The sequence below is a fragment of the Lontra canadensis genome, unplaced genomic scaffold (genome assembly GCF_010015895.1).
Source record: "Lontra canadensis isolate GAN:19392208 unplaced genomic scaffold, GSC_riverotter_1.0 scaffold39, whole genome shotgun sequence".
Classification (NCBI taxonomy): domain Eukaryota; kingdom Metazoa; phylum Chordata; class Mammalia; order Carnivora; family Mustelidae; genus Lontra; species Lontra canadensis.
In genome coordinates this window covers 1,846,302-1,869,867 of record NW_022631033.1, presented here as the reverse complement: position 1 = coordinate 1,869,867, position 23,566 = coordinate 1,846,302, and the positions used below count along the sequence as shown (strand labels likewise).

At 55.1% G+C, this 23,566-nt stretch overlaps 1 protein-coding gene across 1 annotated transcript in view; it reads right to left on the bottom strand.

The window, feature by feature from the left end:
• Positions 1-2,729: 2,729 nt before the first annotated feature.
• MYOM2 (myomesin 2) overlaps positions 2,730-23,566 on the bottom strand; it is a 73,316-nt gene continuing 52,479 nt past the window's right edge. The window contains exons 29-37 of the mRNA XM_032869814.1: positions 21,175-21,288; positions 20,894-20,981; positions 20,347-20,385; positions 14,912-15,017; positions 7,241-7,404; positions 6,972-7,008; positions 5,411-5,433; positions 4,284-4,339; positions 2,730-3,074 (exon numbers count right to left, since the gene is read on the bottom strand). Coding sequence (XP_032725705.1) covers positions 2,757-3,074; positions 4,284-4,339; positions 5,411-5,433; positions 6,972-7,008; positions 7,241-7,404; positions 14,912-15,017; positions 20,347-20,385; positions 20,894-20,981; positions 21,175-21,288 — 945 coding nt within the window. The 3' untranslated portion in view covers positions 2,730-2,756. The remainder of the gene's footprint in view (positions 3,075-4,283; positions 4,340-5,410; positions 5,434-6,971; positions 7,009-7,240; positions 7,405-14,911; positions 15,018-20,346; positions 20,386-20,893; positions 20,982-21,174; positions 21,289-23,566) is intronic.

Genomic DNA, 23,566 nt, shown 5'->3' with positions numbered 1-23,566 from the left:
ATCACACTGGGGTTGCCCATACTGTGGGACATTTGCATAAATACAGCAGGCGAAGGACTGTGATAAAAATAATAAATGAACCCCAGCACCCAGACCTTGGATTCTGCGTCCGCTTCTCCAACACGAGGAGCCAGGGGCCTTAGAGAAATGGCTGAGTCCCCGGCTGGGACAGGGACAGTGCAAAGGGGAGCCCGAGGGTCCACTGGAGCAGGAAGTCAGGAAGCACTCAAACAGCAAATGACAAGGGACCTGGGGACCAAAGCCAGAACGATCTGAGCAATAAGGCAAACAGGTAGTGTTGGATTATAACCCAGAGTACAACATAAGTCTCAAGAGTCCGCACCTGTATCCATAGTTCCTGACTAGAGGAACAAAAGGACGAGAAGAGGCACGTCTTCCCCCAGAAGACCCCTGAGTACCTGTGTAGCTGTTCTCCCCTCCAGGGGGAGCTCATTCCACGGACCCCCCTTGCGCGTGGTCTGGCCCAAATGACCCGGAGCCAAGAATAGAGCAGGAAAGGGAGGGTCAGTGACGCTACCGGGAGAAGCCGGCTGGCACCATCTCCATGCGTGACGAAGGTCAGTGTCACCCCGGTGTGGGGGTGTCAGACACCTCCCCGCTGGGTCTCCGGAAGCCCATCACCGAGACTATCATGAGAACATGTCAGACCAACCCAGACAGGAGAACATTCCTAGAACTGTCACCGTCTTCAAAAACAAGCGAAAGCAGGAACTACGGCAGACCAGACCAGGCAGAAGCAACCATGAACCGCCCAGAGAGAGCATAGAGGGCAAATCCGGGGCCATCCGAAAGCCGTCTGCGGTTAGGAGGGGCAGACCAACGCAGCTCCTTTGTTTTGGCAAAGGTACTGTGGAAGCATAACGTTACCCACAGGGAGAACCACGGGAAGGGCGCGTGGAACCCTGCAGTGTTCACAACTCTTGTACAGACCTGAGCCTGTTCAGAAGGAGCAAGCTTGCTCTTAAAAGACGTAAGTCAAAACCGCGGGGACTGTAAAGACATAACGATGGTGGCTGCGGGGGCTCAGGGGAGCTGGGGAACCAGCAGGTGGAGCAGAGAGGGTTTAGGGCAGCAAGACGACTGTGTGTGACCCTGTCACAGTGGGCACGTGTCATCACACGTGTGTGCCAACCCGGGCATGCGTCGTCTAGGGTGACCGTGGTGTACACTGTGGACTGGGAGTGATGAGGATGTGTCCACGCAGGTCCATCGATGGTGACAAGTGCACCGTCCAGGGCGGCTGCTGACGGCGGGCGAGGGAGGAATGCGGGAAACCTGTGCACCTTCTTCTCAGCTTTACTGTGAACCGAAAACTGCTCCGAAAATATAAATTCAACCCCCCCGAAAAATGATACGGCTTTAAGAAATTCGTTGTCTCCCATGAACTATAATCTCTAAACAAAAATGACTCCTTAAACTATAAAATAAGCAAGTCCTATTTAATTAAATAAAGACTAATTTTAGGAAAATCTGTGTGTGTCTCCCTTTGCCAAGATGTTCCGGGAACACTGCCCCGCTCTGCAGTGACGACAAAGTCACCTGAAGTTCACCTGCACAACGGAGAAGGGAAAGATACTTTTAAAAATTCTTGCTGATCCTCACTTTACCTCCTATAAAAACCTGCTCAGCGGGCTGGTATCATTAGGGACATATTGAAATTTCAGGGTTTCGTTTACGACCTTAGGAAAATATAACACAATCTCATTAAGCCTTAATGACAGAGACATAAAAATGTTCCGAAATGCCCAAAAGTTTTTTTCTGACACGAGTAATATGTTTAATACAAAACTAAAATGTTAAAGTAGGAATTTGGTGCCCAAGGAATTTCAGCCTCTACCCAAAGAAGGAAGAAAGGGTTCAAAGAAGGCTGTGTTCAGCCAAACGTTTTGTTTGACTTCACCGAGAGATCCAGCATCAGCCGAATTTCCAATGTGCCTCCACGGCCACCGCTCTGATGGTTTCGAGTGATGCCTCTCTTCGTTCCAAAACCCCTAACTAGTCAACTAGCTCCCTAAGAAGGACCATGGCCATCCAGGCATCCTGTTTTCCTCTACAGAGAGTTTCAGATCTGCGCCCTCTAAGTCCACACGAGAGATGCGCCTTCTCGGGAACAATGGTCATGTGGGGCCACTGTCCCCGCCAGCCGTGGGGCCGCCATGAAGTCTGGGCAGGTAGATGCCATGAGTGTGATCTGCGTCCCCCTCCCTGTCTCCAGATGGCACGCTTGCAGGCCCCTGGCTGTGCCACCAAATGGTAATCTGTAATTGAGCCCGGAGAGGGAGCAGATGGAGTCAGGTACGGCTTGATACAGGAGACCACACAAGTTGCCTTTTAAAGCTTTATTCATCTACGGCAAGAGAAAACAGTGCAACCAGGTAACACATGCAAGCAAGGCTCTGCAACCAGGATTTCGGAGCTGCTAGGTAGTCTGCCCCACAGACGGGAAGCAGCAGCATGCCGGGGGCTTGGCGTCCCAGCATCCGCGGAAACCTGAGCGGGCTCCTTGCAACCCACTCTGTTGGCATCTGCAGACGTACGTTGTTGTAGCCTATGGCAAACAACCTGGGCTTTCGCCCCTGGAGGGACATAAAAGAATGACAACCAAATGCCAAATTTAAAAGCGTCGGTGCGCGCTGGCCTGTCGGCACACACAACCCCACTCACGGTCACCCATCTGAGCAAGCACACGGCACTCACGTGGCCTCCGCCCCGCCCCGCCCTGGGCAGCCGCTGCGTCACGGGGCCAGCCCGGAGGCCGAGGCCGGGATGAGCTTTGGCTTCGCCTGCTGTGGCGGGGCGATGTCGGGGATCTTCTCCCCGTGCTTGTACACGCTGACGGTGACATCGATCTTCTCGCCCCCGTACTTGTTCTTGACGTTGATGCTGTACTTGCCCGAGTCCTCCGAGGTCACGCCCTTGATGGTCATGCTGACGTACTTGGCCTGCTCCACCTTGACCGAGAAGTGCTCGCTGAGCTCGATGTCCTTGTCGTTCTTGAACCACACCACTTCGGGATCAGGGTTTCCAAACACCGTGCAGGTCAGGTTCAAGGTCTTCGGGGGGTGGGAGAGAGAAGAGAAGGGAGGGTTAGAAACACGGACGTCGGGCTGCCTCTCCCACGGGAATGGGGCCGCGCAGTCTACCCACGCTCCACGCGTCTCGGTCACTCTGCACACTTCCTGCACGCGAGCACCAAGCTGGACACGGGGGACCCAAAGACAGCGGGAAGCAAATAAGCTCGCAGCCTCACAGGCAGCACGTGAGAAAGAGCAATGATCATTTCTCCTATTTTTTCGAGTTTTAATCATGGTCTATGTCTTTAAAGGAAGGAGAGGAAATCACACTCTACGTTCTACAGCAGACATGCTTAGCCTGTTTCCCAATGTCTCCTCCCTTCCAGCTCGTGGACCCCGTCTGCCGGGTCCTCCAGCAAATGCAGAGAAGACAGTGTCTTATAAGGAGGCATCGGGTGCAGCCAAGGCACTGTGACGCTACGTGACCACGCACGCTCAGCCCCCAGGACAGCAGCGCTGCTGCTCGCCCCTCGGACACATCCTTGTTGGGAGAGCCACAATGACCCTGGCTCAGGGGCCCTTTAGGCTTGCTTTAGCTGCTAGAGAGAAGGCCTAGACATTTTAGATTTTGGCCTGATAATACTCTCTCAGGTGTCTGCGTCCCCTGGACATGGACCTAAAATGACTGGAGACCTGAGAGGTGCCAACTCGATGTCAGGAGCTCCATGGACCGGCCACAAACTAAACCTCCACTTAGTGCCTCCATCGTGAATTCCAAAATGGCCTGGACTGCTGAGCACAGACGGTTTCATTTCTCCCATGATGTGTTTCTGTCCTCCTACAGGCAGTGGTCGGCCCGGTCCCTGTGTTGTGACTGCCACGAAGGGCCTGGGACTGGGGGATGGCCAGGACCGGGGGAAACATCCAGGATTGGGGGGATGCCGGGGCCTGGAACCCACCGTGGCCACACACCTGCTCTGGGACCCCGAGTCATGCACCCTGTCCCCGTGCTCCTACAGCTGCTCTTGTGGGTTCAGAATGGTAAACTCCTCCATCCTTTGGTAACACAGGGTTACAGAAGCAGCTGAAGACCAGCGTCACGGTGGGTGGGGAGATCCCCGTCCTCTGGGGGCTGAACAACATGCAGTCCCTCCCCCAGGCTCCCCAGGCTTGCTGCGAGAGGGGGACTGCCCTGCGCTGCTGAAACCCCACACCACCCTAAGTCCGGGTCCTGCTGCGCGTCCTTACCTTGCCCTCCATTATGGTCACCACATCAGGTAAGCCTCCAATCACCTTGCCACGATCTGAAACACGACGGCGACTCAGTTCAGACAACTGTCCAAGGGCCGTCTCTCCCGAGCAGCCCCATGCTGGGCAGCACGTAGGTACAAGCCGACCCAGGGGGGCTCCTGGGGACGTAAAGTCTCAGGTGTGCGGGGGACAGCGGTGAAGGCCTTCTGGGGAACACGGGACGTGCGGGAGCTCACCAAGGGCTCCCTGTGGGGAACCCACCCCAGCCAAACGCACCCTGGGGTGGGTGGGAAGAAGGTCCTGTGTGTCCGGAGAGCCGGGCTTTCCGTTTTCTGTGTATTATGATGCTCTGACATCCTAGGCTGAGGAGATGGTGCGTCCCAGGGTGCCCCGTTCTCAGAGAACACCAAGGGCCCAGCCAGCATCAGGCCAACCACCCCGCCCGGAGCCAGGCGGCCTCGGGCGATCGTCCACCCACGGCAACGCTCCTGGGCCCCGCCTCCCCCACCTGGCCCGCACCTGGGAGGAGCAGCCCTCTACCGTGATCACCCCAGGGCCTGGGGACAGGCAACGAGGGACCATCCCTTCTAACCAAAGCCCAGTGAAATAACTAAAAAGAGCCAGGCCTACACTGTTTGCCCCGCCTGCCTGTCCCAGGAAAACCCCAACAAATGCTGGAGTCTGAGCACGCCCTTCACTCCCGCCTCCCGACCCGGCCCTTCCCCACGTGGCTCCGGGTGGCCGGCCTCTGTCTGGAGGACCTGCGAGTGTGACGAACGGATTTCCTGAGCCTCTGCCCTCCGTGCTCTACCTATGGCCGCACCTGCTGCGTATCTCAGAGAACACGGAGCGAGAGGGGGGAGGGCGGAGGGGGGAGGGGGGAGGGGAGAGAGGAGCCCCGGACGGAACAAGGAGCCACAGCAGGAAGCCGGGCTGGGCTGGGGGAAGGGGATGTGTTGGCAGAGTCGGGGATGTGGGTGTTGGGAGTCGTGAGAGGTCCTCCATCCCAGCCGGCAGGTTTGCTACTTAACATTTAACACACAACATCGAAACGCTACAGTGCGGTCCCTTTGCCCCACCCAAAAACAACAGGCGGTGCTTGTTACAATGTAACAGGTACTTACTCTTCTCTGCAAAAGCGGCCGCCCTAATAATCAAAGGGAGAGAATAAAAAGAAAGTCGTGAGGAAACGCAACGTCGACAAGCATCGCTCGATTTGGACCTTTGCTGGGCAGGAAAGCAAAAGCGTGGCGGACACGTGCTCGCGTCCTCTTACAGGAACACGTCCGCGGCAAGCACTGAGCAACTAGGAGCCGTGTCTGAGCACTTTTCCTGGCGCCTCCCCCTGTCACCGCTGCGGGCGGTGGCGGGAGGCCCCGTCTTTTGGCAGGTGACCACGCCCATGGAATAGCTCAGGGCTCGGGCATGTAGTTTGGAGAGATTTCTTTTTTCACCAAATTCATCAGATTGCACTGGAGATTTTTAGATATTTTTGAAAACTCTGGCTCCTGGTTTATCTTAGCTTCCTGTTCGTCCCTTCAACCCTCATTTATTGAATGACCCAGTACGGCCACTGACTGACCGCTCTCCTTTCTGGATGCTCCAAAATTCAGATACGTGTTTAAAAATCCCAAGGGATTACTTAAAAATTCTCTCAGAACAATGGGATATTATCTAGCACTAAAAATATACGAGGCTTCAAGCCACACAAAGTCAGGGAGGAACCCTAAACGCAGATCGGTGCGCGAAAGACGCCAGTGTGAAGGTGTCCGCGCTTCAGGACTCCAAGTCCAGGATGTGCTCAGAAAAGCCAAACCACGGAGACAGGACAAGGCCCAGGATCAGTGGTTGACAGAAGACAGGGGACGGGAGGTGTGGACAGGGAGCCCGCAGGGTTTTAGGGCAGTGAGTATGCTCTGTGTGATCCTACCGCTGGGGACACACGCTGTCACACACTTGTCCCAACCCCCAGAATGGATCACACCCAGAGGAACCCCGACGTCCCCCGCAGACTGTGGGTAAGGACGTGTCCCTGCAGGTCCATCGCTGGTGACAAATGCACCGTCTGGGAGGTGCTGGCGGGGGGCTAGAGGGGGGCGGGCAGGGGACAGGCAGGGGTGCACAGGAACTCTCTGCACCTCCTTCTCAATCTTGCTGTGATAAAATCACTCAAAAAAATAAAGTCTTTAGGAAGAACATAAACATATAACATTTAAAAAGTTGCTCTGGGGGTGCCTGGGTGGGTCAGTGAGTTAAAGCCTCTGCCTTCAGCTCAGGTCATGATCTCAGTTTCCTGGGATCGAGCCCCACATCAGGCTCTCTGCTCAGCAGGGAGCCTGCTTCCCCCTCCCTCTCTGCCTGCCTCTCTGCCTGCTTGTTATCTCTGTCACAAGTAGTAATAAATAAATAAAATCTTTAAATTTTTTTTTAATTGCTCTGTAAGACGTGTAGTCATAATTCTAACTCTTTCAGAAATCTGTCGTGTTCATCATCAAAAGCAACCCTGGGTAATGACGACTCTAGAAAGTTAATTTCTAAAAACATGCACAGGTTAGAAGGACGCCTGCCCTCTGTCATTTTTCTGTGGGTGCCGGGGCCCCCCATGTTTCTGCACTCGGCCAAGTGACCCCAGGGGGACAGACCACCATGCAGACGTGCAAATCTGTGCGGACATGCAAATCTTACTTGAGCTGCTGGAATTCTGCAAAGGCCTCATCGAACGCTGTAAGGAAACGTTGCCAACAGTTTAATGGTTTCCATGTGTTTGGCTTTTCTTTCACTCAGGTGCTTTACCAGTGAATTGACTTAATGAGGGCAAACAGCCAAAGGGATAAACTGATGATTCAGAAAAAATTTTCTCTGAGTGAGAAGCATAGAATCAGAGCATTTCCTCTTCCAGCATTGTAGTGGATCCCTGAACACAAAATCGGGAGAGGCCACAGGACGGATCTTACCCTGCCCAGACAGGTCGAGGGAGCGCTGATGGTTATCTTTGCCGTCAAAAATCTCGAAGGTGTATTTCCCTTTGTCCTTTTCCGTAGGCTCACAGATCTGCAGCCAGGCCATCTCCTCGCTGCCGCCAATCCTCATATGCTCGCTAGACGCAATCTTGGCATCTCTTTAAAAAAAATAAAGAGTTAACAGAAACCCATCTCAACTTAGAAACTTATATGCAAGATGGCCATGGGGCAAGGGTCCCTCGTTTGGTGGGGAGCCCTGCTGGGCTGGCTAGTGCTTGTGTCACAAGAGATTTTTCTGAATATTATAAATGTATTAACTATATCAGTAGCTCTAAAATTGAACCTGATGCCTAGTTCTTAAAGAAACGTTCTTACTTAATATATTCTTGTTGGCCACAACATAATAGACTCAAAAATGCTCTCTATAGACCAGCATTTTTTTTTCTCAAAAGTTTTCTAATGACCATATGTCAGCAACTGCACTTCTGGATAGAAACCCCAAAGAACTCAAAGTGGGGACACAAGTGCCTGCACCACGTTCACCATAGCATCGTTCACAAGACCCTAAAGATGACAGCACCCCAATGTCCATCACCAGGAGAATAAAGAAGATGTCAATGTCAGGTACAGAGACAACGCAACAGTGTTCAGCCCAAAAAAACAGAGGGAATTCTGACACCTGCTGCAGTGTGGATGGCCTCGGAGGACATTATAGTCTGTGGAGTGAGAGAAGTCACCCGCAAAACACACAGACTGCAATGATTCTACAGGGAGGCCCCTGGAGTACTCAAGTTCATGCGGACGGAGAGTGGGATGGTGCTGGTCCGGGACTGGGGAGAGAGGAACGGGACGTTAGTCTATCCCGGGGATGCCAGCTCTCAGACCGCCTCATTCCCATGCACAAACAGAAAGTTCACCTGTACATCGTGATTCTCAGTTCTGCAGACAGAAACACTCTTCCAAAGAAAACACACCATGCTGTGGGCTGGCCAATCAGTCCCAAGCCTGAAATGCTAGGCACAGTGAGGAACCCACGTGTGCAAACTCCCCAACAGAAACTGTGGTTGGTAACACGCAACACGAACATCGCAGCGGGACAAAGAGGAGGCTTCCTCACGCCTTGTACGCCCTGACGGTCAGCATTTGGATAGACCACGTGGCAGACCATACGTCGTAGACCGGTGGGGAGCTAAGCCCGCCATGACAGCTTGTGGACTGACCCACGACGGCCGAGTAAAGGGCAGCTAACGTGTATGGAGAGCCTCTTCCAAGCAGAGGAAGGAGACACCTTCTCTCCAACGTGAATGTCCCCGGCCATGCTGCTGCGCCCCCTCCATTTGCTGCCGCTGGTGCTGAGGCTCAGCCTGGAGGCCTCCAAGCTCTGCTGGGTCCACGCACGGCCACGGGGCTCCAACACGGCCGTCTGCACTCAGGACGTGCGCGAAAGATCCCCGATGAGGTGGGGATTTTAACATGAGCCCCGCACATGAATGAGGCCTCCCTGCACCCATCCCAACGCACTAGCCCCTGCTGGGAATGGCATCGCCCCCTCCCTGCGGGACGGGACAGGATACTGCTTTGGGATTTGCAGCATGTCCCCAGCTAAGCTGAGAAGGGGTCTCAGTGACACCGGGGATTTGCGCTCTGCCTCGAAGGCTGTGCCCGGGGCAGCTGGGCGAGAGGAAGGTTGCCTGCTCTGCACATCTGCAGCCCCGGGTGTGGCCGGCCCTGGGGGCTTCCCTGTGCCACGTTCTCCAAGGGTCTGGGGGCTGCAAAGGTGCTTGTCTCTACTTCCACAAATTCAAATACATCGTCCTCAAAGAGGAAGACTGCTGTGCTCTGGGCACACAGGTCAGGATGGTCAGACATCTGCGTCCATGAGTGTGTGCGAGAGATGGCTGGACAGGGACAGATGGACGGGGCAGAGAGTCTGGAGCGGCTTCCGTGGGGCATGGCCAGAAGCCCACGAGTTGCCTGGGCCATGAAAAAACGTGATTGGAATTTGCATGTTATCAGCCACATTGGACCCAGCTTCCTTCAACGCATGGAACTCACGCGGCCCCAGGGTCACCGTACACATGCCCTGGGAAACAGTGACACTTTTAGCCCCAGAAGAGTTAAGTTTCTGTTGAAATGCGTCCCGTTGGGATGGTGATGTGTTTGCAAAGTCAGCAGCTCGCTTGGAGGAGACAACAGCACGGTTTCCTTGTGTCTCTGTCTTCTGTGCTCAGGAAAGAACAAGCGTCCCAGAGCAGTTCAAGCAGGTACAAACGGCCTCCCAGCTTCCATGCGCGGAACACCACTGGCCAGGTCAGCAGCAGAGACGGACAGACACGCTGCCCGCCACGGCGGCGCCCGTTCCCCAACCACAGGGCCCTTTGCCATTCAAGTCTGACTTACAGAAAGCAACACTCCGCAGCCTTGAGAGTGTCTTTGGGTGAAGACCACCCGTGTCCGCACGACGTCACTCAGCACTGAGAAAGCGTAAATCCCCTGCACTTGGGGAGGGGGCGGTGGCAGTGCATGCTGCTTTCCTCGGGCCCCATGCGTTACGCCCAGGAATGCCCACCACTCCCTGAGGCAGGGGTGCCACAGTTCTGCAGCAGTGACCCTGCTCCACCCCCAGAGCTCCAGCTCAGAAAGAAGCTGCTGTCTTAGGACGGGGATGTGCCTTCACCCCTAATCCCGGCTGAGCTGCCAGGACCAAGCTCGGAGCCAGCTTCTTCCAGAACCCCACACTCTCTTGGGCCGTGTGCTAATTCTGTGCCCCAGATAGCAGTGGAGCCCCGCCAGGAGATGGCCACACACTGCCCCACCCGCCCTCCCCAGCTCAGCTCCTCCATAGGGACAAATCCCCACTGCCAGCCCCCTCCCCAGAGCCAACATAGCCTCCCAAGCCCGCGCCCTCTCTGCTTGCTTCCCACTGAATTCAACAATGCTTAAGAAGACATTTCTGCAAAGAAGACATCCAGATGGCCAACAGACACATGAAAAAGTGCTCCACATCACTCATGATCAGGGAAATACAAATCAAAACCCCAATGAGATCCCACCTCACACCAGTCAGAATGGCTAAAATTAACAAGTCAGGAAATGACAGATGCTGGCGAGGATGCGGAGAAAGGGGAACCCTCCTACACTGTTGGTGGGAATGCAGGCTGGTGCAGCCCCTCTGGAAAACAGCATGGAGGGTCCACAAGAGCTTCCTCTATTAAAAATAGAGCTGCCCTATGTCCCAGCAAATGCACAACTAGGTATTTACCCCAAAGACCCAGCTGCAGTGAAAAAAAAGGGGCATGTGCACCCCAATGTTCATAGCACCAATGTCCACAATAGCCAAAGTATGGAAAGAGCCCAGATGTCAGTCCACAGATGAATGGATAAAGAAGATGTGGTCCATATGCACAACAGAATACTACTCAGTCATCGAAAACATGAAATCTTGCCATTTGCAGCAACGTATGGAACTAGAGGGTGTTATGCTGAGCGAAATCAGTCAGTCAGAGAATGACGCACAGGAGACATGCGCGGAGTTTCAATGTTGCCCCCAGACACTAATTACAAAGCGAAAGCTGGTGACGTTGCAGGGGACAGACCTGGGAAGCCACCTGTCAATCCGGTGAGTGCCTGGGTCAGCATCACTTCCCCTGCACACCGACCACGAAGGAATGCCTTCGATCTCATCGCGGGAAACCACGAGGCAGACCCAAGTGGACGGCTGCTCTGCAAAGCACCAGACCAGAACTCTCCGGGGGCACCCAGGTCCCAAAAGCCAAGGAAGGACAGACTGAGGAGCTGCCCCAGGTTCCAGGACCCTGAAGAGCCAAGACGGTTAGTGCCCAGTGGTGTCCTGGAAACCTCGCACAACACGGGCCAGGTCTGCAGCTCAGGGCAGAGGACCATGTCACTGTCCACCTCCGGGTTTTCCTCCCACGAAGCCGGGCAACAGCCGCGTAGGAACTCTGTGCTATGTGTGCGACTGTCCTAGAAGCCTCAGAGTGGTTTGTATCGTACAGTGAAAGTATTTAGATTATGCTATGCTAAATCAAGTCGTCGGAAGGGACACAAGCACAAAAGTCTAAAAACGAAGTCGAAGACAGGCCAGCCAAGGCTGCTCTCCCAGAGAGCGGAGCTGTCAACACGGGCGGGCTGTCCCAGGAGGAAAGTGACAGTTGGCTCCCTCTCCCGTCAGATGGTCACGGGACCTCCATCCGGATTCTGCCTCCCGTGGACAGGCAAACGCAGATATCGGCAATCACCCCCCAAAAGTCAGGAGCTATTTGCCTCTGGCCGGGGGACTCGGCCCTGAGAGACAGGAGCCTCACAAAACAACGCAGCCTGTGAGGGGCTGGAACCATCCAGCAAGTTTTACTCCCACCCCCATGAGTGCCACAGGCATGAACACAGGCCGCCCCGGGCTTCCAGGCAGGTGCACGAGCGGACGGGCTGGGAAGCATCTGTCTCAGGCAGGGAGTCCCGCCGAGGAGGACACGACACTATAGATGGAGAGTTGCTCCCCGGGGACCAAGGTGTCTTCCCCAGAGACGCCCCTACGGTCTTCGCGCCGGAGCCCGTCCTGCACACCTCGGGACAGGCCGAGGGACCACACACGTCCGGGGGTGCACGGGAGCCTGTCTGGAGCCTGACGCACAGCTGGGTGCCCCTTCCCCTCACTGCTTCACTAGATCTCAAGGGCTCCTCCGTGCGCGGAATTTCCCCAGCGGAATTAGAATCCACGTTGTTGTAAGACGTTGTGAGACTCGCGGCAGCTGGGGTCCGGGGTTGAGGTTTCCTGGGTGGGGGGACGCCGCTAGGCCTCCAGGGGTCAGCAGCCCGGAGACCCGCACTACAGAGGGCGCGTGAATTTCTCCTCTGAGCAGGAGGGCGCAGTCCTGTCTCGGAAGCGCGGCGCGGCTCAGCGTCATGTCGGCCTGGAGAGATCTGCAGGCCTCTCCTGGGAGGCCACCTTCACCCCCAGACGCCTTCCTCCGTGTTCTTACTGAGGAACGGCCGTCTCGCTCCCGCCCGCGCTTCTCCAGGTCCTCAGCGGCCTCGGTCGGTCCCGGGCCACTCCTGACACGAAGAAGTCGGCGTCCCCAGTCGAGCCTGCACCCGTGACGGCCCCGGGCCGCCCTGCGGCTGTCCAGCGGCAGTGAGTCTCGGACGGAGTGGGCTGGGCGTTCCTAGTCTCCTCCATTTTCCTGTTTCCTAATCACTTAATAGTCGAACAGTGAAATACGACCCAGCGTGGTGTCTCGGCGCCACAGACCTGCAGCACCCGGTTCACTATCGCTTAACAGTCGAGGAGGATCGAGGCCAAGGTTTATCTTAGCCCTCGAGGTGCTCAAGGAAGACTCGGGGGGCTGTGGAGCAGACTCTGTTTGGAGGGGAGAAAACACACAGACGAGGCCCCTGGGGTCCACGGAGATCTCCGACGTCGCCCCCTTCTCTGCGGGCTCTCTCGACCTTTCCCCTGACGCCTCCTCATCCAGGAGTCACACATCTGACCCGAGCCCTGACTTCTCCGTCTGTCCGTCCGTCTGCCCGTCTGTTTGAGCCCCCACAAGCCTGACAACCCCGCGCAGGGAGCTGGTGAGAGTCAGACCGGCTACTACCTAGGTCCCCGTTCTTCCACTGGCTGTGGGGCTTGGAGCAAACCCATCACATTCCTCCTCCGAAACCTCAGTTTCCACATCGATGACAGTGGGGAGTCGCACCCAACCCGGGACTGTGTGACACCATGTGTGTGAAGTGCTTAATGCACAGTGGTTGTGACGGTGACACAGACGTCCTGCCAGTGCCAGTGTCGACACGTCTACCGACCCGCATGTGTGTGTGTGTGTGTGTGTGTCCACGCCGGGGCGAGCGTTCATATGAATGTGAGTGTGAATGTGAGTGTGCTCACACGGGTGTGAGCAGTGTGTGCTCATGCAGGTGTGTGACTTGTGTTCACGCAGATGTCAATGCACCTTCTCATGGGTGTGTGCGTTCACGTGGGTGAGCGTGTGCTCACGCACGCATGTGTGCCCACATGGGATATGCATTTGTGTGGGTGCGAGTGTGCTCACATGTGTGTGCATCTACATGGGGTGTGCTTTCGTGTGCATGTGAGTGTGCTCACACAGGCGTGAGCATTGTGTGTCCATGCAGGTGTGCAGGCCCATCCAGTCTGTGCACCCCAGTGCCTGCTGCAGCGTGTGCCGCTCTGGGAAAGCATGGAGGACGGAGCAGCCCGTCCGGGGACAGCCCAGGGTCAGGAGGGAACACAGGACACACGTCCCAAGCACGGAGGACCTGCTGCAGGACAGCACACGCCGTCCGGGACGAAGCAGCACAGGAAGGACGTCAGGAATGCACCTGTCCGGGGAGCGCTGGGCTCAGTGGAGACAGATGGACCCACTCGTCCAAGAAAACAGGGAAAGTTACAGCACAAAACTACGCCAAGGCTCCCGTTAGCGGGGCCTTTGCCACAGGACCCTGCCTCGGAGGCACAGACCCTCCCCCCGGATCCACGATGACCCCACCTCCACCGGACGCCACGCGGGCAGAAACACAGCCCACCGGGGGTCAAACGGGAGAGAAAACCAAGAATATCCACTCCTTACGCCCTTCACACTGGACTCGAAAGCAGAGGCACCTGGACACACGACGCTTTCAAAAGGGAGATGGCCGCGAGCACAGCCTCCACCTCAGAAGTGTGCGAGAAGGAGCATATCTAGAGGTAGGATGTGCTTCGGCTGACGGAACATCAGAAAAAAGGAAAAAAGGAAGAAAAGTGTGGTCCATTAGGATGGGTTTCATAAATGAAGGCGTATCACTGAGATTGCAATGATTGTAAATGTGAGATCCAATAAAACAGTTTCAACCTGATGAAAACAGTAGATACAATGAACGCGTAAAACACGGGGGCTCAGCTCACCGAGGGGCCAGGAGCGTGGTACCCTGACTTCACTGAGAACACGGGCTAGGGACGCTGCCTGTGTCCTCAGGTCGGAGCAGAGACGGAGCAGAAGCCTCGCCCTGCCCCCCTTCTTCTTCAGCTCCAGGGGAACGTCGACCTCGGTCTGGCCGGCTCGGTGGCCTGCAGTTCCGAGCAGCAGCTCTAAGGACACCCTTGGGGTGTAGGTTTGAAAGACCCAGACCCCAGGGCTGGGCACCAGGGCTCGTCCGTGTTGCGACCACAACAAAAGTCTCGGGCTATGGGGGCAAACCCTACGCACCTGGAGAAGCCACAGGCCACAACGAGAAACACGGAAAACCTGCCATTCAGACGGGACCTCGTCGTTTCCTTTCTTCCTTTAACTCTGGACTTACTTTGGCCCTTCCCTTCTTAATCAAGCTAGGGAGGAGCTGACAGACTGGACACGGGGAGTGTGGTCTCCATGCACTATCTTTCCGTTAGCTGCCCGCTCGACTGCAGATAACACGTGTGCCACCCCATTTGGTAAAACCCAGACGGTGCAGAAATGTGTCTCTAGTACCTTCAGGGATTTTTCTGTCTTTCCCCTCCTAGAGGTCCCCTCTATGGCCATGATGTCCCCTGCCCCGGGCCAGGGTTGTCCAGAGGAGGGGCGTGCCGTGACAGACGGCCAGGAGCGCAGTGCCCAGCTGTATGCGTTGGGCACTGCTCCACCTGTGGCCGCCATCAATCACACTCATACTTACTTGTGATACCAGTTCACTTTCATTTCTTCGGTAAAGTATTTCATGAAACACTGAAGTCTTATTCCTTCTTCGGTGCAGAGCACTTTCAGGGGAGAAGCAGATGCCCCTGCAGAAAACAGACAGACTCAGACCATGAGAAGCGGCACGGCAGCCGTCAGAACCAAAGGTGCAACGGCAGGGGACGCTGCTCTGTCCCGTGTAAACGCAGCCTCTAGTCTGTATGTTCCGGCCACACGTTCCTCTCACCCTCCCCACACCGTATCCGTTCACTCCCCGCGCGCCTGCCAAGGCCAGATGTGTCTGAAATCCTCGTTGCTGAATACCGTAAAGGACGCGGAACGTTAGAGAAAGGCTCAACATCTGTCCCTTGGCCGCTGAGCTTCAGAAGAGGACGGAAATTTCTGGTAAACAGCTCAGTAACGCGGTGAATTCTGTATTAACTGATCTGGAACTTAAGTGTTCTGAGAGATGACTCCGCAGAAATGACCCAGGAAGGTGTCAAGGAGTCGAAAGGCTACGGTCCGTCCTCTGAGATGAGCAAAGACCGGGTAAGAGGGAAGAAGGCAGGAGAAGCCACGGGCGGTGAGGAAAGCCTAGGAAATGAGTGAAGGCGTCGTTCGTGTCTCTGGAGTGGGAACTTAGCCGGCTGCGCTGGGGCAGGCAGGGGTGGGGAGCTGGGAGCAGAGATTGTACCAGACACGTAACCTCAGAGAATCTACACAGACCCATGGCACTCAGGCACCCAGAAGATACTATTTACGGAATCAGCAAAATAAAAGAAAATGATACAGTTAAAACAACCGACAAGGGTGTGATGGAGAAGAGACTTTCGAAACGCACCACGTGCTAAGGCTATAAGCCACCGGGGACTTCTGCTACGAGCCCTCCAGACACCCACATACTCCACACGACCCTCATACTCCTGGGAGCTCTCCCGAAGGAAAAATCCCGAATACTGAAAACAGCCTCTCTGTCCACGGATGAGCACCGTACGGCAACTCGTAACGGTGAGCAGCGGTCGCTGTCCCTGTAAGGAGGACTTTGGACCACAGAGCAGCCGCTCCGTGAAACAGCAGTATGGCCACAGTGACTATGGGCAATTATCGACATAAAACGTGGATAATTATCATAAACTATGGCAAAAAAAAAAAAAAAAGAAAAAAAGCAAGAAACAAATTGTATTTATGACTTTGTGTAAAGAAATAGAAACCAAAATAAAAAAATAAATAAATAAAAACGGCCATGACGGTGGTGGTCCCTGATTTCCACTTACTGTCACATGAGCCCCCATAAGGGAAGATCAGCCAACAGACACTCGGGGGGAACCGCTTTCCCGACGGAGTGACTGGAAGAATTCCCCAAGGCAGTGCCCCCGGGCCGCCTCTATGACCTCGGCTCCTGCTGAAACTCACCACTCCCCAGAGACGTGACGCACGCGCAAACCCCAATGCAAAGAGGAGAGCCGTGACAGACCTCTCGAAGGCAGGGGGCAGGGGTGAGGGGTAGGGGGCTGTGTGAGCAGAGGGGCTGAACTGATGACCGAGTGCAGCATGAGGCCCTGACTTGGAGCCCGGGGGAATGGAGGGTTGGGGGTGACCAACAGGGAGGTCACTGGACACCCACGCAGGGCACAGAGACACCCCGGCCTCCGCTTCCCCCGCATCGGTGCGCCCCTGATCCCTGTACCTTCCGAGAGCCTGAGCTACAGCAGCTCGGTGAGGCGGGGAGGCAGGAGCTCCACTGGGGGAGCCGGTGCAGCTGGGCGGGCGCGTGTCTGCCGCCTGCCCGCCGCGGGACGCCTGCTCCGCTCACCTCCCACACGACCCCTTCAGCGTACAGCAGGGCGCTCGTGACCGTGGGCACCATGCGGCACCACCGAGCTCCGAGCCAGAGACCGTGTGCCCTCCGACACCTCCCCGCCCCCCTCCCAGCCCAACTCCCACCCGTCCGCCTGCTCCAGTGAGCCCGGCTGGTCCCCAGCCACAAGCCAGGGAGTCAGGCAGCTCCTGCCTTTCTGTGTCAGGCGTCCTCACAGCACAGCCTCCAGGTTCACCGCCAGTGTCCAAATGACGGATTCCTTTCTCCCGGGGCTGATAATATCCCACCGTATGCTCTCAGAACATCTTCTTTAACTCATGTCGTGCTTAAGGCCCTCACGTCAATTCAAGGCTATAACAAAGCCACCACGTTCTCACCGAGGCACACACCCTCGCGAGCGCACGCGGCATGGGGGCCGTGCTAGGAGCAGGAGCTTCCCCCCGGGGCCTCCCCCAACCCCACAGCCTCATGTCCTGGACATGTCAGAGCTCCGGGGCCTCAGGAAGGACAGCCTTCAGCTCAAGGAAAGACAATTCTCCTGGAAGGGCCAAGGGTCACAGGGGTGCATGGAGGAGGGGTACGGGGGGCAGAAGCCGGGTGGAAAGACAGAAGGAGGAAGGAGGAAGGGCTGAGAGAGGGGGAGGGGGCAGGCACTCCTGTGTCCCTGGCCACAGCCCAGTAAGGGAACTTCTGCAGTGAGCAGCCGCACCCAAGCCCTCTCCTTCCCCGTCCTTCCGTTTCTTGTTTCTTGCTCCTCCTGGACAGAGAGGAGGACAGTGATGGAAAGCAACAGGTGAGAAGAGGAAAATGCAAGCTGGAGACACAAGGTGCCTGGCATGCTCTGGACTTGCTGGAAGCTGGGAACATAAGTGAGGCCGCGGAGAAAGGACGGGAGCGACGTGTCCTCCCCTGGGCTTCTCCTGCATTGAAGACGGGAGGGGAGGGGGCGGGCTGACCCCTCAGCTTCCCTCCTGCTCAGGCCCTGTCTCTGAGACAGCCAACTACACATCCTTGAACACAGAACAGCAGAAATGGCATAGTCTTAGGAAAGGCCAAGTCGCCTGAAGTTCAGGGTGACGTTCCAGACTATTAGAATCAGAATCAGGAAATGATCAGACACCCAGAAGGTTTTCTGGTCAAGCGGAGAGGAAACAAAGGTGCCACCCGTGAAACACAAACTGACAGAGGAAGAGCCACGCTAGAAAATTCCTCAACTCGAAGCACGGACGTCAGCGGGAAGACTCCCCGAGGACTGATAATCGAGCCCTGGGAACGGCTGGGAGACACTCTGCAGATCCAGACGGGCTTGATTCCAGCTAGCCGGCCCGGCGGGGAGCTGCCCCTGCCGCCCGCAGCGAGAAAGGACCTGGACACCGTTCCCAGAACTGGATTACGAGAGCCTCGTCCCCAAGAATGATACCGACGGGGGCTAAGTGTAACTACGACGCTCTAGCTCCTGTTTTGCCGGATGCATCATTGTGAAGCCTTGATTCCAAAGGCGTAAGGAGCTTTCTTACTCTGCGACACAACACTGAGCCAGCAGGGTATTTAGTTTATGAGAGAGGCCACACCGAAAGTGAAGTCTGCCGCTGAGATTTCCATCACACCAATAGGTGTTCTCTGATTAGACATTCAGGAGTCCCATCAATCTCGAAAACCAGGGTATATCCTTCGGCTCCCTTTAGATAACAACACACGCGAGATATTTTTGCAGAATGGCATGATTGCCCCATGATTGTCACAGACGTGTGGGCGATGCCTTAGAGACGCATGTCCCCTAGGGAAGAAGTCAGCAGACGCGGGACTCCAGGTCTAGGAACCCTGGCGGGTTTGCTTCTCGCGCACAGCCCAGTCGTCATGAACGGAACCACCTAGAACAAACCACAGCTCCTCAGGGAGCTGCAGCTCTCACCTGCAAACCCCGGGCACTTCTGGGATCCCGCAGGACTCAGCAGGCACCCTCGGGGCATTCTGTGGCACAGTTAATGGAGGTCCCTGAAACCCAGCTGAGGAGTTTGACTTTTGGAGTCTGCATGTGAGTGTGAGTCTGTGTGCATGTGAGTGTGTGTCTGTGTGCACGTGAGTGTGCGTCTGCAGGCATGTGGGTGAGTCTGTGCATGTGAGTGTGAGTCTGCATGCATGTAAACGAGTGTGCACACAGCACAACGGACACTCTCAGAAGCAGCTGGAGGAGGCAGGGGCACCATTGCCCCGAGGATGAGGGAAGCAGGTGCCTCCCCAGGCCCAAGAACAAAGGCTAGCACTTCCTGAAAGAGCACCGGGGCCGCATACGGGATGGCAGTCTGGGACGAGGGCACAGGCGTGGCGGGAACCATGTCTGTCACTCCAAGACGAAAGCAAGACCAGCACCCAGGATGGCCCAGACACCATGGGGCGGCCCAGAAATGCCCCATGCTGGGGGGTTGCTGCGAGGATGGCGGGGCAGGAGCTGGGCTGGGGAGGGCAGGACCTGTGGACTCTGGAGCAGGGGCAGGGGCTGCGGGAAGCCTGGCGTGCTGCCAACACACACGCATCAGCGTCAGACGGCGCTCACTGCTGCCCCTTGCATGTGGGGACTGTCATGGCGGGGGCCTGGCCTCTCTGGAGGACCGAGGCTTCGTGTGTGAGGTGGGCGACCCTGCGTCTGTTCTCGGCACATGGTCCTCCCTGCGCCGGAGCAGGGGAGAGCAGGAGGACCTCCGCTTTGCACAGACACGCTCACTCCTCCAGGACGGCCGTCAGCCCCGCCAGGGTGCATGCTACACGATACGGTAACAGCTCCACGGAGCACGGGACGCCAGCCCTCCAGACGGCGTCACAGGCCTGCAGCTGGGGGCTCGGCAGCCCCGGGGACAGCCCGGTCCCTTAATCAGCGTCAAGGCAAAACACGTTTAAAACACAGTCATGTTTATCTGACCGAGCCAAAGTAGAACTGAGGACAATCTACCTTGCAGGGCTACTCTGAGGGAGCGATGACAAATAAACACAAGAAGGTTTCCAGAACGTCGGAGAGCCCGTGTGAGCCACAGGTAAGCTTGGCAAGGGACGTGGGTCACGGCTGGTTAGAGCCCGGACTCTGGGGGCAGAGGACCCGCCACTGGGCCCCTTTCCTGCCCCCGTCACTGGCTCTGAGGATCTAAGTTACGGCATCTCTAAAAAGCCACATAATAACATGTCGTCCTTCTTAGCATAAAGCCCGACCCACGTAGGAGCTGTTGTTACAGAATTCCTAACCCATCCCCTCGTTCTCACAGTTTCCGTGGAAGGGGAAGTGGGGAGGAAGGATTCATTCGCAAAGCTGAAGAAAGGCTTTCGTAGACATGACGCGAAGCCAGACGCTTCAAATTCACTATAGCTGTTCAACACCGGTAATACAGAGGCTGAGAGCAGTTACGACAAGGCAATCATCTAATTGCTAATCAGGAGACCCAAACTGCGTTGTTGTTTGTTTGTTTTTTTAAATAAAACACGGATCCTAAATATAATGCTTCAAACCCCTTCAGATGGCGAAAGGGAGCAGCGGAAGGGCTGCCCCGGGTGCCCCTTGGCAGGGCTCTGTGCCCGCCCCAGGAAACGGGGACTTGGGCCCCACACAGACCCTGGAAATCCTTACTTACCACACACTCTGCTCATTGCCAACACCATGTCCTCATACACTGAAAAGAAGAAGGGAAATGTCCCGTTACAAAGTATAATTTCATCACAAGGCAGCAGTTTCATGTTTAATTAAATTGATACAGGGAGTCGGGATGTTCATTTGAAAAATGAAACATTAAAATGGCAACATTTATCCATAAAAGGCTCCTGGTGGTCATAAATCCCTCTAGCCTGTTCCCTTTTTACGTGAGGAATGAGAAAACCTGACTCCACATAAATCCAACTATACATTGAAGTGACTCACTCCCCTCTCCCATTTTGATCATTCTAACTCCATTACTAATGGGAGAAAACTTGGCTTATGATGATGGACTAAAATGACATTTCCCACAAACGCAAAGTAGCAGCACATATTTTTCCAAAAGGCTGAAGCGGGTGTGAATGCCGGGAGAGATGGGGCTTCTGCAGCACAGCGTCCGGAAACACATGGAGGCGCCTTCCGAGCGTGCCGCGTCCGGTCGGCAGGACAGATTTCTCTGGGGGAGGATGAAGAAGGCTTTATTCTACCTTTGCCAGCTATCTCAAGGACAGAGACATCTTGACCTCTCTCGTCTTTCAGGGTCGCCTTATATTCACCGAGGTCCTTCTTTGACAGCTGCAAACAAACACACCCCGGACGCACGTAAGATCAATGCCAGGACAGAAAGCGTCATCAGTGATGGGTAGTTACTCCCCTTGCAAACCACAGAAAATTCAGGATTAAAAGGGGGAGCTAATGTAGGATTTCCAAGTTGTCCGAAAGCCCCGCCTCTGTTTGGCCTCCCTCCTGCTCCGGGAACAGCAGGTACCTTGGGTATGAGGAGCTGGCAGACCCCCTTCTCCAGATCCGGCAACGCTTCTGTTTCATACAGAGCATCATCCTTCAGCCACTTGAAAACTGTCTCTTTCTTGGTGTTTGCAACCTACGAGGCAGAAATCTTACGGTTAGGATGTGAATTACTCTGGCTTTTAAGAAAAAACTCTCTGGGGGGCACCTGGGTGGCTCAGTGAGTAAAGCCTCTGCCTAAGGCTCAGGTCGTGATCTCAGGGTCCTGGGATCAAGTCGTGCATCTGGCTCTCTGCTCAGCTGGAAACCTGTTTCTTCCTCCCCACCCCACCCAGCCCCAAATTAACACACAGCATAATTAAAATTACATAAATACACATAAATAAAAGCTTAAGAAACAAAGTCTCTGGATTTTAAATCACAGAGTTTTAAAAAAATACCATCAGTTTTCATTATAGCCTCAGCCAGAGGCTCGCGGAAGAGCTGTCAGTCCTAATAATGGCAAATACATTTCTAAATTCCAGCTTCTGAAATCATTACGCCCCCACCATTGCGTACAGGACACATCGTCCTAGCCCGTGAAATTACGCAGCGTGAGGATCTCTTGATTTATATGAGATGTCAGTAATAAAAACGAGTTGTAAGCCGTGTGTTTTAAATTTATAAACAGTGGGAAGTATCCTTAGAGGGCCATCAAACCGTTCAGTGGCTTTTTGGCCGCGTGACATTTCAGGTGTGTCTGCAGAGAAGGGATGTAACCATCACAGCAAATACGCCCGATGAGAACGGAAACTTTCCTTCTACTAAAACTCCTCACGATTCAGTCTGTGACGCGAGCTTACGTTTGACACGAAGCTTTGCAGAATTCCAAAGATGAGGAAGCATTTTGGTTCACACACTCTGTTGTGTTCGCCCACGGATGAGAAGCAAGCCTGGTTCCACAAACGGACTGAACTGGCCACGGCGGACTATTGAGACCAGTGACTCTGCGTCTACACCCCACGCGGACTCAGCGAAAGTGATGTCAGGGACACAAACAAACGAACTACGAGCATTCAGACAGCGCGACGGGTTCTGATCTGCCGTAGTCCGCACCGCTCAGAGCGCCCGTCGGCCACGAGCCGTGTCACCCGGGACAACTCCAGGGCACAATCCCCAGGACAGCAGGGATCCGGGATGTGCTACCGCTCCCACTCGCACCCCCGGACCCGGCAGCACGCCCTGTGGGTCTACAGATGTTTGCTGAGTCCGTGCACCAGAGGCAGGAGCCCCGTTCTCAAGTCCGGACCACGAGCGGACACTCGACGGCGGAAGGACGGCAGCACACGGTCCAGCAGACGACCTCCTTCCTGACACTTCAAGATCTTGGTGCCCATACTCCAGGGCCACCCCAACCCTTACGCCCTTTACCTCAATTCTGTGCTGCTCCCCCTCACTCTAGTTTTCCCAGATATTTTCAACTGTTGGCTCCTGTGTGCTAAATACGAGCCTGTCTAGCGAGCTCCAACGTCTGTTCTCTGAAACAGACCCCGCCGGCCGCCTGGTCCTAGAGCTGGGGGTTCTCACGCCCCGGAAGGACCCACTGTCTTCCCTCTGTACTCTCTGTGATTTCTCCCTCCTGCTCCTTAAACACGGGCACCGAAAATGTCCATAATACCTAGAAAAGAGAGTGACAAGACCCCCGAGATATCATGTGGCACATGCCTGACTCAGTCTCCGAGAGGGAGCACCCCAGTCCCCACGTCTGCCACACAAGAACTTTCTAGGGGATTTTCTTGTGTCTGACTGAAATTTATTTTATGGTAAACCCTTCTTTTAAAAGATAGTTTTATAAATAAATAAGCAAATATAAAAGATAGTTTTCTGTGAAGTTATATTATGAATGTACATTGCCTAAATTTTCTCCCCGTGTTTCGTTATGCAAGTACATTCAAAAAATCATCTAACGTATTACTAAGGGGAAGACCACGTAGGAAGATTTGCAGCGTCACAGGAGCTGGGACACGACTGCACCAGTTAAGTGTGTCAAACTGCAAAACGCTCCAGTGTCAGTTTCTGTGTTCGGTCCCTCCAGTATCCGCGTTTAAAAACTTCTGACTCGCTGTGGTCAGGGAACCTGAAATACCATCGCGTGTCTACAGAGTGGGAGGGCACTAGAATGATCTCCGAGCGCACCAGGAGGGAGAAGTCCCACGAGCCCCATAGCCGTGTAAGGACACGCTTGATGCCCTCCTTCCAGCCCCAGCACACCAGCCGCCACACTCTGGTCCCGACCGACCGCTCTCCTCTCCTCAGGCGAATGCTGCCCCATCCCTTATCTCACTCTCCTTGGCCTTCACCTTACTTTTGTCCCGAGCTTTACTGGGATATAACTGACATTTAACATTGCTCAAGTGTAAGGGATACATCCCAGT